General features: G+C 39.7%; 1 protein-coding gene across 24 annotated transcripts in view; it reads right to left on the bottom strand.

The window, feature by feature from the left end:
• MAGI1 (membrane associated guanylate kinase, WW and PDZ domain containing 1) overlaps positions 1-17,865 on the bottom strand; it is a 573,273-nt gene that overhangs the window by 60,046 nt on the left and 495,362 nt on the right. For all 24 annotated transcript variants that reach the window (XM_081071390.1, XM_081071399.1, XM_081071382.1 and 21 more), the window contains 3 exons: positions 16,585-16,677; positions 11,462-11,644; positions 10,277-10,897 (listed from right to left, as the gene is read on the bottom strand). In XM_081071390.1, coding sequence (XP_080927516.1) covers positions 10,277-10,897; positions 11,462-11,644; positions 16,585-16,677 — 897 coding nt within the window. The remainder of the gene's footprint in view (positions 1-10,276; positions 10,898-11,461; positions 11,645-16,584; positions 16,678-17,865) is intronic.

The raw sequence follows: 17,865 nt of genomic DNA, 5'->3' as shown, positions 1-17,865 counted from the left end.
GCTTCCACTTCTGGATGCCATCCCTGTAGCTCGAATCTTCTTGAGACACTTTCTTGTCTTGGATTTGTAATAGCGTATTTCCTGTATGTACTGACTTTTCCATCTTGATCTCTCTTACTGGTCCCTTCTGCTCAGCCTGACCCCTGAGAGGTGATAAGCCTTGAGGGTTCCATCTTGGAGCCTATTCTCATTCTGCTCTTTCCATAAGTAATCTCATTCAGCCCCATGGTTCCAAATACTGTCTACATGAATATTTTACAAACTTTTGTGAATATAGTCCACAATGAGAAATACACTTTTTAATACATTCATCCACATAAAGACGTGTTTGTATGTGTGTATATATGTATACGCAGATACAAGTAAATGTTTCATGAAAAAGTGCTTACCTTTACTAACTATAATGTAATCTGATTGTTTCTATTCTATTTGACTTTCAAGAGAAACCGTGACTATAGCCCAATAGATTCGTTTCACAGCCTAGTAATGGGTCACAGCTCACAGCTTGTAGCACACTCATTGATAAAATAATGGCCTACACATGTATATCTCTCCTGCCCTAACCTTGCCAACACTGAACCCCTGGCAGACAACTGCCTACGTTTCTGCTCCATTTAGATGTCAAATGGACATTTCACAATGAACATGCCTGAGACGGAGCCCCTGATTCCAGAGTTCAAGACCCACCCACTACTACCTCAGTATCCAAATCTTCACAAATGGCCCCTCTGTCTATCCAACTGCCTAGGCCAAAAACCTAGGGGTCATTTTGGCTGTTCCCCTTTCCTTTCCTTCTTCAGCAGTTGTTGGCAAACTATAACCTGTGGGTCAAATACTGTTTTCTTGGAACACAACCAATCCATTTGCTTACATATTGTCTGCTACAAAGGCAGAGTAGAGTACAGGCGACTAAGACCATACAGCCTACAAAACTAAAATATTTACCACTGGCCCTTTACAGAAAGAGTTCGCTGACCTCTATTCTTTAGTCCACCTAACGCGTCCCACCGACTCTCCTAAATCCCCTACTTCCCTCTGTCTCCACTGTAATCATTCTAGAGCAAGCTGCCAACACCCTTCTGAAGCCACTGCAATGGCCCTAATAGGTCTCTCCCCTTCCACGCCTTCTCCTCTAAAATATATTCCTCACACACACACCAGAGGGAGTGTCTAAAACATAAATGAGCTCTCGCCCTTTCACTGCGTGGAAATGGACCCACACTGAAAATGAAATTTGAGCTCCTGATCCTGGTCTCCCGTCTCTGAACTTCATCCCCATTTCCCGTGTTCACCTTTCTTTAGTCACATGGCGTCCATTCTATTACTTGGTGCCTTTGCACTAACTGTCCCTTCTTCCTGGAATGCCATTCCCTTCTCTGTGATCATTCACATTTCACCACCTAATCTAAAGCAGGGCTTCTCACTTCTACCCCTTTCACTCTTGCTTTCTTCACCCAGTTTTATTTTCTTCACAGCACTTCTTTCTGGCTGACATTTTTTATTCTTCTGTTTATTTCTGCCGTTTCTCTCCTTCCTCTCGAATAAAAGCTTCATGAAATTAGACACTTGTTTGTTTTGTTTCCAGATGGTTCTATTCTCAGGCCAGTGCCTAGACAATTCCTGACACATGATGTTAATGAATTTGTACCCAAAAGGGAAAACAAAACAACTTCTTTATATTCAAATTCAGCCCTCTAAGTATAAGCACAGAATGATAATTCTACAGCCTGCAAGCCATGCCAATAATTCTACCTTGAAATTCCTACACTCTTTCAGAAAGGGAAGGGTATGTCACCACTCATTAATGAGAATTATGAGTCACACACATTTATAATAAATAATGCACAAAAGCAAATAACTCAGTGCATTAAGTTTAACTTCAAGGAAGATGAGACATTACTTTACAGGAAGAAAAGCTGAAGTTTTATGTGTGCCAACCACTCTGCATTATGAATATAACAGAACTAAAAAGGACCCAATCAAGTCTAAAACTGCATACAAATGTTAGAACAAATAGTGAAGCCTGCTTATGTTTAAAAATTATAAGAACAAAAATCCGTGAAGAAAATTTAAAACCAAAACCAGAGCTCCTTAAGATGCTGGAAGTGAGGGGTAATTTTTATGTTATATAATGAAAGACAGATCCGAAACAGAGACATTTTTATATTTATTTCATCTCTTGCTACACGTCATCATCTCAAATATAAATATGACCTAACAGACTATACAAAAATTGTCAAATAAAATCCTTGATCACTTTAAAGCATGACAATAAACAAAAACAGCAACTTAAAGCTGAGTTAGAAATAAAGGCCAGAAGGCTCCTTGCTAGCAAATTAGACTGCGATCCGGGTCAACCTGTGGGACGTGGCAGTGTCAGGAAGTTTGCTAATTTAACTTCAACCACGTCTACAATAATACGTAAAAGATTAGGCAGCAGAGCAGATCTGACCAGAGGCCTGGAGGACTTGACTTCCACCATTACTAGAAAACTTACCTCAGCACGGCAGGTAAGCAGGGAGGTCAACTAGTCTGAGGTACCAAATCCGAGAAATACGCCAGGGGCACGTCAACATCTTAACAGAGTGCTGACAAACTTTAAGTTGCCGATAGTTCATGTAGCAGACTGTACATTATTTTACATGGAAGGAAATAAGGTGAATTTCCCTTGAGTTTTAAAGTTTCTTCCCCTTTTGGGATGTAAGATACTTTACATAATAAGATAAATTAAGCTTCTTAAACAATGTCAGTCCAGTATAAAAAGATGATGTATACACTTCATGGTTAGGTGGTGACCCTGTAATGCCCATTAAAACTTTTTTTTTCCCAGTAAAACTTGATGAGCTGTCTACCTAGGATACAGCAGACCGCCCCAAGTGCTAATACTTTACAAGTCTTTTAAGTTCTCTGAGTCTCAATTCCTTGTGATCCTCTAACACCTACTTAACACATATAAAGAGCGTACAGCAGTGCCTACACATGGAAAGAACTGAATAAATAGGACCTATTAGTATTATCTGTATTAAAATTCATTCACCATCAAGTTGCTGTCCATCCCTTATGTTTCTTCTATTCAAATGTATACAAATAAGAGAAAGGATAATAGATATTCAGCATCTCACCTCTGAGGGTAAAATAATCAAAATCTCTACAGCAGCACTAACAGCACTTCCTGACAGGATGGAAATGTTCTATTAACTTCGCTGTCCAATATGGCGGCCACAAGCCACATGTGGCTATTGGGCTCCTGAAATGTGGCCAGCTGGACTGAAGAACTGAATTTTACACTGCATTTAATTGTAATTAATTAAATAGCCACACGAAGCCAGTGACTACTGTACTGGATGCTGGAGAACATGCTTAATTGGACCAGAACATGGTTCACTGATGTGATTCTCCAGTATCCTGGCCTCAGACATGCCAGTCAATGCATTTCCTTGTCATGGAGAACAGCCTGAAACACAAGAGCATAGGCTTTGCAGGTAACCAGGCCTGGGTTGAGATTTAGGCTCTGTCCCATTTTCAGTGTGCGATTCTGAGGTGGTTAATCTCTCAGTTGGTGCTCATTTCCTCGGCTATAATGATAGTGCTCAACTCAGAAAAGTTCTCTGGGGGATTAGTATTTATGAAAACAAAGGGCCTGATATTACTTCATGTTTTCGTTCAACGTATATAATTTTCTGAATACCTACAATGTGTCAGGCACGGCTGACGGTGGTGGGGATGAAGAAGTGGTTGAGACCAAGCCCCTGCTCTGAAGAAGATCACAAGGAAGTAAGTGCCAAGAGGGAGAAAGATAGAGCAGGGAGTGATGGCCGTGGATGATACTTTCTTTTCTATGGAGTGGTCAGAGCAGGCTTCTCAGAGGAAAAGACCTTGGAGCAGAAGCCTGAAGGACGTCAGTCAGAGAGCCCTGTGGCTGTCTGGGAGAAGGAAAATATAGACAGAGGGAAAAGAGTAAGCGCTAGGGCCTTTAGAGTTTACTCTGAATGATGGGAAGCCATTCTGACCTGCGGAGTGACTTGACCCAATTGACTCTAAATCACTCCTGCAGGACAATGGACTGTAGGAAACACTGGGACCTGTTGCAAGGCCAGGTCCCATAGGGTGGATGGTGGAAGCCAGGGAAGAGCTGGGTGGTGGATGGAGCCTGGACATACTGAGGGGGCGCTGGCAGGATTTGCCCATGTGAATACACAGAACTATCAGGATATCACTCTGCAACTAACTTGAATTGCCTTTCAGAGGCCCTACTGTAGCTCAATGTGAGAGATTCTGGCACTCAGACACTTAACTGGTGCAATCTGCAATTCATTCTACAGTCCAAGACCAGAGGGCAAAGACAGGAGAGGCGTCTGTACATTGGGGTTTAACTCTCTGGCACAGGGCTCACTGCGGTTCTGATTATGATAGGTTTGCATAATTTCCGAAGGAAAAAAAACACACACAAAGAAGATGTAATATGAGCGATGTGCTTAGATGATGAGATTAGACAATGCTGGCCCTATCTAAATGATGATGATTTAATGAGCTAAATACCATCAGTAAATTTTGATGAAAAATAAGTGGTATTCCTTCAGACCATACCCATTCCTTTATGGATAAGATATAGTCCTCAACAGTTATGGCATTGGAGTGTCTTCTCAATAAGCCAAAGGCTGCTTAGCACAGTGGTTAAGAGCCCAGTCTCCAGAACCAAAATTCCTGGGTTCAGATACTTGGCTTTGCCAATAGTCAGCTACACGAGGATGATTCTGGGTAAATCCCTCAACCGCTGTAGTCTCATTGTCCTCCTCTCTAATATGGAGCTAAGATTTTTACTTACCTCAGAAGGCTCTTTTGGATTATGAGACATAAAATGTTTACAACCAACGATGCTTGACACATTGTGGAAGTGTTTATTATTTTTACTACAAGTGGTTTAAGCAAGGAGGAGTCATATATGCTTTCCCAACCAAACCAGAAATTCCCCCTTTGCTATCTATATACTAAGCAAATTTAGCTGTGGAGTTTGAACATGGAAGAGAAAAACAATTCCTTCCATTCCTCCCCACTAGCATGGAGGCTAACAATCACAGAGGATCCTCCTCAGACTCACATTGAAAATTGGGAGCAGTTCCAATGTGATCACAACAGTGGGGTGTTGTGAGATTTTATTTATGTGTGTGCATTGCCTGTAACATGGTAATAAGCCCGGCACATAGTAAGTACTCAATCAGTGCTAGTGGTAACATTCATTATCACTACCATCACCACCATCATTTTCATGTCTGATTTTTGCCTTTTAACATCTCTTTATCATCTTTCTAAAGCTATGAGGGATGACTATAAAGCTATATGACTAATTTTCTACTGTGACTTGTGGAGCAAGTTTAGTTTATTCAGCCAGTGTTTACTGAGACTTAACCACATGCCATTTCCCTATGAGGTACCAGGAACGTAGAGTCAAAGGTGGACATCCTAACAGTTCATTATTTTACATTCAGATCCTAAAAATTGCTGAGTGACCTGACAAAAGCATTCAGCATACAGTTTGTGCAAACTGGAAAACAAAACATCACTTCTATTACCGTTGTGATCAGCAAAGGGCACTGGGAGACTGCTCAAAATAAACATCAAGATCATGTCCTCCCTCTGGATTCTCCTCTGAAGTAGAGAAATGTAGAATTTGGGAGCTGAAAAGGATCTCAGGGAAGACTGAGAAGTCTGTTGCTTACAAAGAGGACTTTAAAGGAAGATTATTACTCAGAAATAATAATTTTTTAGTTTTAGAAAACGGATTTTCCCAAGTTATATGCCATAGATTCAAAACTAGAAGGATCCAAGAGGGCAGGAGCCTGACATTGGCTGTACATCAGAACTGCGAGTGGAACTTCTGAGAAAGTACAGATGCCTGGCAGTCATGCACTGAGATTAAGATATTATACGGCCATGCTGGAGCTTTCGTTCTTTTTTTTTTTTTTTTTTTAAATAAATTAAAAGCCACCCCTACCCAGTTGTTTTTTCTATCGGGTAATATCAGTAAAATACCACTGACTGACTGTGTGACAACTTCTATGTCAGAAATTAGCACAAATGCTATCTTATTTTATCTCCATCACGCAATGGCATGTGCAAAGTAAGTATTACCATTCCCATTTTGTCCAATGACTTGCCTAAGGTCATAAAGTCAGAAAAGGTAGGAGCTGGGATTTAAACTCGCATCACCTGGCTCTAGAGTCCTGTGCTCATTTCTCTACACCTCTGTTAAAAACAAGACAACAGGCCCAAAATAAAGCCACTTATGCTAATCCCCATGTCACCAAACCCAGACTTAACAGTTTTGGCCTCTTCCAGGAATGGAATCTGAAACCAGTCAATCTGCAATTACCTGATCTGTACCAGTGAGGTCATCTGCCTGAGAGGCCCCTGCTGTCCCCTAAAGGAAGGTGACTTAATACAACCACTCCGCTTTTTATTAGTAAAACTTCCTGTACTGTTCCCTTCTACCTATAAAAGTCTTCCATTTTGTGCAGCTCCTCGGAGTTCCTTTCTATCTGCTAGATGGCATGCTGCCCGATTCACAGATCACTGAATAAAGCCAATAAGATCTTTATAATTTACTCAATTGAATTTTTTTTAAACACCTCATGAGGTCATTTTTTGCATGAAATCAGAGCCAAAAGGGTAACCTTAAAGATGATCTACTGCGAATCATCATTTTGTTTGTTTGTTTTTTAAATAAAAAAATGAGTCTCAGGGCAAGAGTGGAAACCTGGTCAAAGATATGGAGCAGCTAAGAGCAGAGTTGAACCAAAGGCTGGCTCCTGGTACCTCCAGCTCAGCTTTCTTTTCAATACACACTTTCTCTCAAAAGCAAAATGTAATCCTCCACTTTCATAAAGCATTGTCACATCTTCTCTTGAAACAAAGTATTCTGATTCAACCCAAAAAGTATATCTTAAAGTGTCCCACCTACTAATTGATGTTGAATTAGCCAAATATACAAAATATTTTACACCGTGGGACACAGGTAGTTATATATTACACATAATTCCTTTCTTTCAAAAAGTAAAAAGCCTTTATGTGACAAATTCTATATCTTTTGTACATTAAAAATACAACTTAAAAAAATAGTAATGACCTTCTAGCATGATTTCCAAATACCTCAAAAACTGTCTCTAGACTTACACTGGTATCAGATGACAGGCTGTCTGAAATCAAATGCTATGTAAAAATAAATAAATAAATAAATAAATAAATAAATAAATAAATAAATAAATAGCATTCTCCTGACTGGACAGCAGAGGGAGAAGGAGGAAAGGACCGCTCATGGGAGACAGGGAGCCAGGCACAGGGAGAAGGCACTGCCCCTTAACCAAGGACCAGTCATGTTTACAGAGAAGAGACTTGTAAACAAATCAGTAATAGTCCCAGCAGCCAGTGCATCTAGTGGACACTGCCAGCCACTCCAAGCCTGACCCAGGAAACTGTCTGACCCCAGAAATTAACAAACGGTATTTCAACCTCTGCTTGATTTCCAGGTAGGAGGGCGGGGAGGGAGGAGGTATGAAAAATACTGAAAACCAAAACATAACTGAAAAGACTAAATATCAAAAATGAGGTGGGGAGATTAAAAATTAAGACAGTTATGCCCCAAAGTATAAAAAGACAGTTCTTTAAAGCACAGAAAACCTCATCGTAGAGATGTGAATTCCTGAGAATCACAAACTGTGGATTTAATGATCAATCTGCTTACTAGAAGTTATGACAGCTGAGACTCATTAGAAAGAATCAGTGAAGTGGCCATTTACTTTCTCATTTAACCTAGCTGCTGTATTTGTTGTTTCATCAAACTTTCTCACCCCCACCACACAGGAGACATGATTAAAATGTCAGCACTGATTCAAATACCAAATGTATGGCAGAAAAAATATATGTATATGCTTCTAGAAAGATTAATAGTAGCTACTGCTGGTCTGCCAACTGCAGATGTACAAACTTTCTATCTGATATGTAAATCAAACACAAGACATATGGTGTATTTTAAAGACTGCTGATGTTACAGTGACTTTAAATTACTCAGGTTCTGGAATGAACTATGTAGATGTTAACTAATGTGGCAATATACTCTGGGTATTTCCATATTAACTCAATGTTACAAAATTTAATGGCATTAACAAAAAGAAGGTCTCAGAAATTAAGAAGAGAGAATGCAAACATATTTGAAATTAAAGGGTATGTTTGCAAGTCAGTTGTTTGCTAGTTTGGGCACATTTATTATAACATGGTTCTCGAAACTGCTGTAAGTTAGTAGATTGCAATAAGATTTTATGTTTTGGTCCCCTTAAAAGTTAATCTAATAAACAAGAAAAATTGAACATAGTGACAAAAGAAATGATGGCGCAAATAACTTAGGTAGAGAGCAGGATGGTGTGTGACTGTCAAATGAGCAGTGGCTGAATCAGAGATGTCCCTGATGAACGAAGAACTACTGAAAAGTTCCCAAGTTGTTGGCTACAGAAATCAGCAATTATGCAAAAATCAGTGTCATTCAGAGCTAAGTAGGGCAGAGCACTGGACTGGAAACTATAGATTGCAGGTAAACTTCTCTGTCATATTGTGGGCTGGCACCTTCCTACCTTTCAGGAACATGGTAAAAATGAGATGTGAAACATGTGCCCATATGAAAAGTGCTTTGTAAATTGCCAACTTATCTAGAAGTGCCAGGAATCATCATCATCTTCATCATTATCGTGGTCACCATCATCCTTATACTCAAGTAACTCCCAACTACACCTTGGTCACTTTAAACAACAATCTATGCAGTCAAGTGATCTAGGTACAAGAAGAGACTTCAAAATTTTATCAGTGGCAACATTTTTAAAGAATAAAATCTGCACAATGGCTTTTATAACTGTTCAAGAAGGGTTGAGCATTTCAATTCAGGTTTCAATTCACACAGATAAATGCTCTGAATTTTAAATTTCCTTCCAGTGACCCCAATCGGTTTGATCACAGAACACAGAGCTTCATGAGAGCATGAGAACGTGGCTGCTGTGACATAAATGAGCGCTTCTGTTGCAACGGAACCAAGAGGAAATACAAGTCTGGTTCCTGATCTCTTTCCAGAGGGCCAGAATATGCCCTGCAGAAAACAAATCATGTTGGCAAGGATCAGGGGACAACCAATCTCAGGCCCACTGTGTGAGGTGATCAGTCAGGACTAGTCACAAATACATATCCAGAAGCAAGACATTTCAGAAGTGTGGAAAATATTTCTCAGTGTGAGGTGCTGGGAGTTCGGGAGAGGCAAGGGTCGGAGGTCAAGGCAGGAGAAAGAAGGAACTCGTTAACATCTCGAGATTTAGAATAAATACCTCACTTCTTTGAGATCCTTAGCTACTTCATTGAATTGTGGGTATGGTGAGGTATGTTTTTAACACGATTGGTGGAGCTGTTGTTCCTGACAAGTATAAATAATCACATATTCATTCATTCATTCATTCATTCATTCATTCATTCATTCATTCATTCATTCAATACCTATTCATTCATGAATACCTAGCAGGAGTCAGGTGTTGTGTTAAATGCTGGGGATACAGCGTCAACATGCAGACATGGGCCCTAGCTTTATGGATCTTATATTCTAGTGGAAAAGAGACAGCAGCAAAAATAAACAAATAAATAAACAAATCAATTACTTGATAATCACAATAGACTCTGTGAAGAAATAGGGTGAAATAGAGATTACACGGAGGCGTTGGGGGACTACGTTAGATAAGTGATCACTGAAGCCTTCTCTGAGGAGGAGACCTGAATGAGACTGAGCAGGCCAAGAGAAGAGCTGGGAATACAGCATTCCACGCAGAGGAGACAGGAGGTGCAAAGTCCCTGAGACAGAAAGGGCTTGGAGCACGAGAGGTACTTTACAAAAAAAAGCCAGGTGGCTAAAGCACAGGGAGAGGAGTGAGATGAGTGGCCACAAGCCACATTTTGCACACAGGTGTTAAAATCTTAATGGTTATTAAAAACACAATCTGATTTACATTTAAGAGTATCAGTCTAGCTGCACACATGTAACACAATGTATAAACACAGCCTTTATTCTAAAGATGCTAGCATTTGAAGAAATCAGAAAGCATTTTGAATGTATTTCCAAACATTTAAATAAAAATGATCTTTAAAAAGTAGACATTTTAAAAAGCCCCGAATAGCCACCCGAAGACCAGTAAGTGAAACAATGGATTGAGATTAAAAAAAAAAAAAAACCAAAGAACAAACTAAATCTGCGTACCTCCTCGCTGCACCAGCAACGTGACCTCACTGCCCTTTGGACATTCGACCAGCATATCCACGACCTGGTTGTGAGTCAGAGCCTGCACGTTCTTCTTATTCACTTCCACTATGAGGTCTCCTTCTTTCAGGCCTCGGCACCTTGGACTGTCAACAATCTGTTTCACTCTTTGGCCGCCACCACCAGGACTGTCCGCAATAGTAAAACCAAAGCCCATTGGCCCTTTGACTATATGAACAGTTATGAGTTCCGGCTGAGTGGCTATAGAGGAAGCCAAAGAGACAGTATCATTGGGGTAACCATGGGAACCGTTTGAAGCCACATCAGCAGGGCTGCTTGGCCTGGCGTCCTTCATGCCATTGACTTTGCCTGTTTTACTACTGTGACTAGCTGGTGAATCATAGGTCTCTTGCCCATTCACAATAATTGGTTCTTTATCCAAAATGGCCACCGAGGTCACCAAACTCGTGTTGGGGTCATCTGGGTCAAAAGGCAGTGGATAACCTCGGCAGAGTTCAAGGTCCACGCTGGCACCAATGGGAATGGACTGGAAGATTTTCACAACTTGTGCATGTGTGTGTCCCAAAACACAGGTGTCGTTCACACTGACAATTACATCTCCTGCAAAAGGTAAGAGTTTGGGAGTTAAAAGAAAAACAACAGTATCCAGAAAATTATATCAATATTACATTATAAAACCCTACCAATAGGAAGCTGAACTGAAACTGGATTTGGGGGTGGTCCCATAGGACACAAAGAGACTGTTTCTATTACTTATTTTAAATGCTAATAAGGCATTCTTTTAGCATCTAATGTCTTCCCTGCCAGTGAGAATATCATGAGAATTGAAAGCGCGTTGGAACTTTTTTCTAAAAAAAAATTCTCACTGGGGCATTCCAAGTTCAGAATTCATTTATTCAAACAGATCTACATTTTTAGTAAAGGACTGCTTTACTATACTCAATAGCACCGTTAGCAGCTCCCCCAAAGTTAAATGGCTTCAAAGGCTTTCATCTGTACCAGGGAATGCATTTATGTCGTGGAGGAATCTTGCTCATTCGTAAAGTTTTTAAAGAACATTCTTGAATTCATGAAATCACGCTGTTGCTTCGTCGTGTTCGGGTGCCAGGGTAGAATTCCTTCCCACCACACAGGAAATCCCACTGGACCACGTAGCATCTCTACCTGTTTCCATCTTGCCGTCCAATGCAGCAGGACCGTCTAGGACCAAGCTCTTGATCTGCAGAAACTCGTCAGGTTCATCCCCTCCAACGACTGTGAAGCCAAAGCCACGACTGCTTTTCCGCAGCTTCGTGTGAATAAACTTGCCTTTCAACTCAGAAGGGTTTCGTGTAAAAAAGGGTTTGCCTAGATTAAAACAAGAAAAATATAGGAATGTTATCACAAGTGAAAAGGTGATTTAAGAACTTATACAATTTATAGATAACTCTCCAAGCTCCTGCGTTGGGGCATTTTTGCACAAAGCTGTTTTAAGAAAGTCCTCTCTTGATTTCACTAAAACTAATTTGATAAAAGTGTAGAATCACTGCTTTCAAAATGAAGAGCTTTTACAGTAGTACCTCAGTTTTCAAACATCTCTGTTGATGAACATTTTGGTTTATGAACGCTGTAAATTTTAAAGATCTGGAATGGATTAATCCATTACTTTCTATGGAGTAAAAATGCCTCTGTTTTCGAACGTTTCAGAACTTGAACGGTCTTCCGGAATGGATTATGTTCGGAAACATAGATACCACTGTACTTTGAATTGAATTCTGAATTCAACTGATTTTTCCTGTTAATTTGCATCTTTTAACAATTTCTTAAATAGCTTGGATATGTCCACTGCTAAAATTTATTGTTTTAAAAATAGTTTAGAACATGTGGCTTAGAATATTAAAAAAACACACATACAAAAATATAGAAACCTAAATGAAATAGTTACTAAGAAGAGCCACATAGCTCCAAATTCAGTTGTCTTATTTAAAACATATGTGTGTGTGTGTGTGTGTGTGTGTGTGGCTAAATAACTTCCAAATTGCTACCTAATGTTGTATTGAATTTTCTTGGTAACATTCATAAATAAGATTCTGTACAGAAACCAAAAACCTTATTTTTGGTTTTGTTAGCTAGGTAGTTCATTGTAATGGAGAAACTCACTGAAATTTCTCTGGTTATATCAAATAGTAGACATAATTCAATGCTTAGACTCTTTCAACTTTCCTAAGTAATCATACTTCCTATCTCCTGTCCTTGCCACAGCTTTTATTTGTGCCCTATTTCTTTTCTATCAAAAATATTAAAAAACAAAACAAACGAACAAACAACAAACAGGAGAAAAAGTCCCTATAATCCCAAACTAGAACCTGGCACCCAGGAAGGAAAATTATTTTTGGTTAGCTATATTCTAAAACACCTTTTTAAAAAGGTCTCTGGGCACACATACAATTTCTAATTGCATATTTCAAAAGTTTCTGACTCCTAAAAAGGCTCTTTTAAATTGCCTAGAGTCATAGGTCTGCTCACCAACCTGCCCCTCTCCAGCACAATCTCAAGGCTGGTTGGAAGCTTGACAAACTGCAGCCTTGTCACCATGGCTAAAGAAAGTAAAAACGTAGCAGGATTCACCATGTAAGGTCATCTTCCAAGGCACCGGAAAGGTGATGCCAGCTGCAGTCAGGGCTTGTGGGGAGACAACGGCCATGGCAATTATCAGATGCAAAAGTGAGGACAAATGAGGTAATACCCAGATTTTACTTTGAGGTGTATGTCAATAGCCTACATTCTTGAAGCAGAGGCTGCTAGGGAGTTTGCAGAGCTTGAAGGGAAACACACTGCACTTATGTAGAGGTACCAACAGCTGTTACCTTCTCAGTGAGGCTTTCCTTAACCAGTGCATTAAAAATGGCAATCCTGCAACATCCTGCTTTCCTGCTTTATTTTTGCCTTTAGCATTTATTACACCGACACAATTTACCTCTCACTTGTTGGTTTGGTGTGTTTTCTCACTCTCCTCCACCCCCTTGCATGAGGGCACCGCATGTGCCTATACATAAACCACTGGAATGTCAACTCCATGAGGATTTCTGCTTGGAAAGCCAGTGTGTTGAATACACCCCGTTTCATTTTATGTGCTCCAAAAATATGTGTTGAATGAATTAATGAATGAATGTGCAACAGAACACAGAAATGAGATTTAATATGTCATTGAGAAGGCTGAAAGAGGTGGGTGGTGCATAAGCTTTTCACCCTCATTATAGGCAGTTAGAAAACATGAACATGTGTCTGAGAGTTTATCTGAATTCATTTTTAAAAAACCATTAGCATATTTTGAGCTTAGAATGTTTTCAACTTAATACAGACATGAGCAGAGCTTTGAAATTACACCACTGACGTCTTTTTTGCAACACTTAACTAGGGAGAAAAAATCAGAGGGTTTCACATTTAGGCACATTTTATGATGTTTTAAGTATGGGTGGGTCATCAGTTAATGCAGCTTTGGAAAAGAAATGCTTTCCTACCCACAAGCAGTGAAATTTGGAGCTCTCTGCTGTAGCCCTGTGGTGCACGCAACTCCCTAAGAGATCCTAGTCTGCTGACTAGTTGCCGGTTGTAAGATGTGACTATGGATGAGAATCACCTGCGTAACTTTGTAAAAATGTACTCATTTTTAGGGCCTGCCTTAGATTAACCAAATCAGGATCTCTTGGGTCTGGGACCCCAAATCTGCTTTTGAATAATCCGGAGGTGCCTGCTTCCCTGCAGATTGGTGCTGTTCTAGGCATGACTGTGTGAAACCCTAGACCAGTGCTGTCCAATGGTACTTTCTGAGGCAAAGTTATAACTGAAAGGCAAGGATCAGCATGGAGACTACACAGTAGAGAGGTTGTAAGAATCATGATGGTTTCCAGGGAGAGTTCAGTGAGCCTCTCCCAAATCTCAAACCACTACAGGACTGAAGGGGGTCAAAGAAGAAAAGAAAACACCACCAAAAAGGCCTAGAAAAAGAAGGAATCTGAGATGAAGCTTCTAACACAGATAACACGATCTGGCCCCTTCCCTCAGTTGTAGCACTAAGCATTTGGCACCCAGAACCTGAACCTTTAAAGCTTTAATTTATTCAATCTCTAAGACAATCCTTTAAGGAAGCTGATCTGCTTATCATGTATGTATGTATGTGCATATGTTACGTGCACATACATAATCGTTTCACTCAATAAATTTCAGCCGAAACTACATATCAAAGGGATTCTGCCCTGTTTGGAGGGTCTTCTAGTAAAAAAAACTCAGTCTCCTGATTCTGTGGGATTTAAAGTCTAAAGAGGAAACGTCAAATAGCTGAACACATATAAATACTAATGATAAACTGTTAAAGTCCATAAATGAAAAGAATAAGATGGGAAGAGTGCCTCTAACAGAGGAGCCCAGCAATAACCGGAGATGAGAAGGAGTTAGCAAACAGTGGGAGGAAAAGACAGCTGCAAACAGGGGGAACAGCATACGCAAAGGCGCAGACATGTCTCAGTTTTTCTAGTTAAGGAACTGAAAATTTAGTGTAGCTAAGGTATCAAGAGATCGGGAAATAAGACAACACAAGGCTGCAGAGGGAACTTTACATTTAAAAAATACAGAGGAGGCCACAATCATGTTATTACCTACTCTGTTCTATCTTTAACAAAGCCATTATCACCATAAAAAAGTATAACCAAGCCAGCAGAAATAATTTTACATAAATTGATATTAATACTAATCTCATGCCAATATCAGCTGGCAGGGAAACTTTTTCTTATGAAAATTATAATGGAGGAATCAAATTAGAGAAAATAATTATTCTATTTATCTTTTTACACCTGACACAACTATTATGGCTTTGAAAATGGAGAGAGCACATATTTTATAGTCATTTTAATAGTTCTGTGCCACATTCCCTAAGTCTATCAAATATGGTGTTTGCTCTATTTTTCTTATTTAAAAGAAAAAATCCAAACAAATTAAAAAAAAAAAAAAAACACCAAAACCTCTTCTATCATTTAAGAGTAATGAGGCCTGAAAGTAGCAAGATACAGGAGCTTTCAATTTTCAAAATGGACCTGTCTGGGGGGTTCATAACTATTTGAATATAAATAAGTGAGACCCAGTGAAACATTGTAGAACATGCATAAAGGCCAAAACTGCAGCAAGAATCTGGAGATAAGAATTTGAAACAGTAATATCAAATCATTTTACATTTACAGGAAAATGTTAGTTAAAAGCAAACATGTTGACTAGAATCTTGAAACAGCCAATGTTGAGTTTTCAATTTATCTTATTTAACACAATAATTTCTGTGGTCTCTAGATCAGTGGTTCACACCTCTGGGATCATTTTGCCCCAGCAGGGAGTTTTCTGACTGTCCCAGCAGGGGGAGGGATTTTACCGGCACCAGCTGGGCACAGGCCAGGATGCTGCTGGTCATCCACTGTGTACAGGACCGGCTGCCACTACAGAATGCTATCTCGCCCAAAATGTTAATTGTGCCGAGGTTGATAAACCCAGGCTTAATTGATCCTTAATGACAAGCAGTCATTACCTTTAGAGCATTACAAATTGGTTTAGAAGTTCATACAGAAAAGTTTCTAATGTTTTTGACAATTCTGATTAACAATATATTTAGAATTTCAATTATTGTGGTTTTTATTATCAAGGCAATGAGTTGGGAGTTACAAGATTCTACTCCTTTAAATATTTTTTTATTTTTCAATTACAGTTGACATGCAATATTATATTAGTTTCAGGTGCACAACATAGTGATTAGACATTTATATAACTTACGAGGATATCCCCTGATAAATCTGACACCACAGTCATACACAGTCATTACAATATCATTGACTATATTCCCTATGCTGTACTTTACATCCCTGTGACTGTCTGTAACAACCAATTTGTACTTCTTAACTCTTGACCTTTTTCATCCTGTCCCTGCCATGCCCCTCCCCTCTGACAACCATCAAAATGTTCTCTGTATCTATGGTGTGAGTTTGTTTCTGTTTTGTTTGTTCATTTATTTTATTCTTCAGATTCCACATTCAAGTGGAATCATATGACATTTGTCTTTCTCTGACTTACTCCACTCAGAGAAAAAACTCTCTAGGTGCCTAAGGTGGTCCCTAAGGTGTTGCAGATGGCAAGATTTCATTTCTTTTTTATGGTTGGGTAATATTCCATTGTATATATGTCCTACTTCTTCTTTATCAATATTCCACTTTTTAAAGTGGAAAATTAGAGTTCTGAGCTAACGCTATGATGTCACCGGAAAAACGCTTTACCCTGAAGTGGAGCTTCTCTGGCCGGCTCTGGGTTGCTTGAGGGGTGGTTTGGAATCACAGGAGGCACAAGCGATGAATGGTCTTCTGTCCATTCTACAAGAAAGAGAAGCAAGAGTTTACTGGTTTTCCCTTCAAATGGCTGGTCAAATTCCTTAAGATTCACCTTCTTCTTCATTATAATACTGCCCAAAACAATAAAACCAGGGGCAGAGAACTTAAAAAGAATTTGGTATTTGCGTCCACTTTATGTTTAGGATATCTCTCTTTTCTAAGATCTTTGGGGAAAGAAATATTGTGATATAACCAATAAATCTCCAGTTCTCTCTGGCTGGAGAGTCCAAAGTGAGACCAAGTGGAAAACACCAGGAAAGACAGAGTCAACTAAAGCCAGCCCAATAAGGGAGACATTTCTCCAATGCAACTGAGACACACGGGGCTGCTCAGCCCGCTTGTCTGAGGTAGTGATGGTGGATCTCAGTAGGTTGCTAAGCTCCTATCACCTTTGAACCCAAACGGGACCATGACCAATGCTCCTGGGTCCAATTATAGGCCTGTTCCCCTCGGAGGCCCAGAGATAACACATAGTGAGTGCCTCTGACATGCACCGTAGAGTTCTTTCCAACTCCGGTAACACAGTCAACTGCACACTCATCTGCAACTGTACATGCCCATTCCCCAACTGCACTAACACCACCCAGTTTCACCAGCTCAGAAAGAATACGAAAAGACAATTTTTAAAATTGAACAGAGATTAAGGTAGAAAGGAGAACTTTTAAATAGGTGAATTCTCTCTCTCTCCCCCGCCCACCCCACTGGTTCCCTCCCTCCCTCAAATATAGTCTATGGCAGTAGTTGGCAAATAAGTTATGGCCAAAAGGCCAAATTGGGCCCAACACCTGTTTTTATACAGCATGTGAGCTAAAAATGGCTTTTACACTTTTAAATGGTTGAAAAAAATGAAAAAAATATTTCATGACACATAAAAATTACATGAAGTTTACACTTCAGTGTCCATATCTGATGTTGTATCGGAACACGTCCACAACCCTTGTTCTCATATTGTCTAGAGCTGCTTTCACACGACAAGGGAAGAGATGAGTAGCTGTAATAGAGACTGTGTAAACCACAAAGCCCCCAGGTTTACTATCTGCCCATTTGTAGAAAACGTTTGCCTTCTAAGACCTTTAGGGAAAGAAAAATTGTGATACAACCAACTTTGAAATATGCGCAAGAAATATACACAAGTGAGAGAAACAGGTCACAAAACATATGTAACTTCGA

This window comes from Rhinolophus hipposideros (assembly GCF_964194185.1).
Source record: "Rhinolophus hipposideros genome assembly, chromosome: 14".
Classification (NCBI taxonomy): domain Eukaryota; kingdom Metazoa; phylum Chordata; class Mammalia; order Chiroptera; family Rhinolophidae; genus Rhinolophus; species Rhinolophus hipposideros.
The sequence above is the reverse complement of the archived record's forward strand: the minus strand, read 5'-3'. Positions and strand labels throughout refer to the sequence as shown.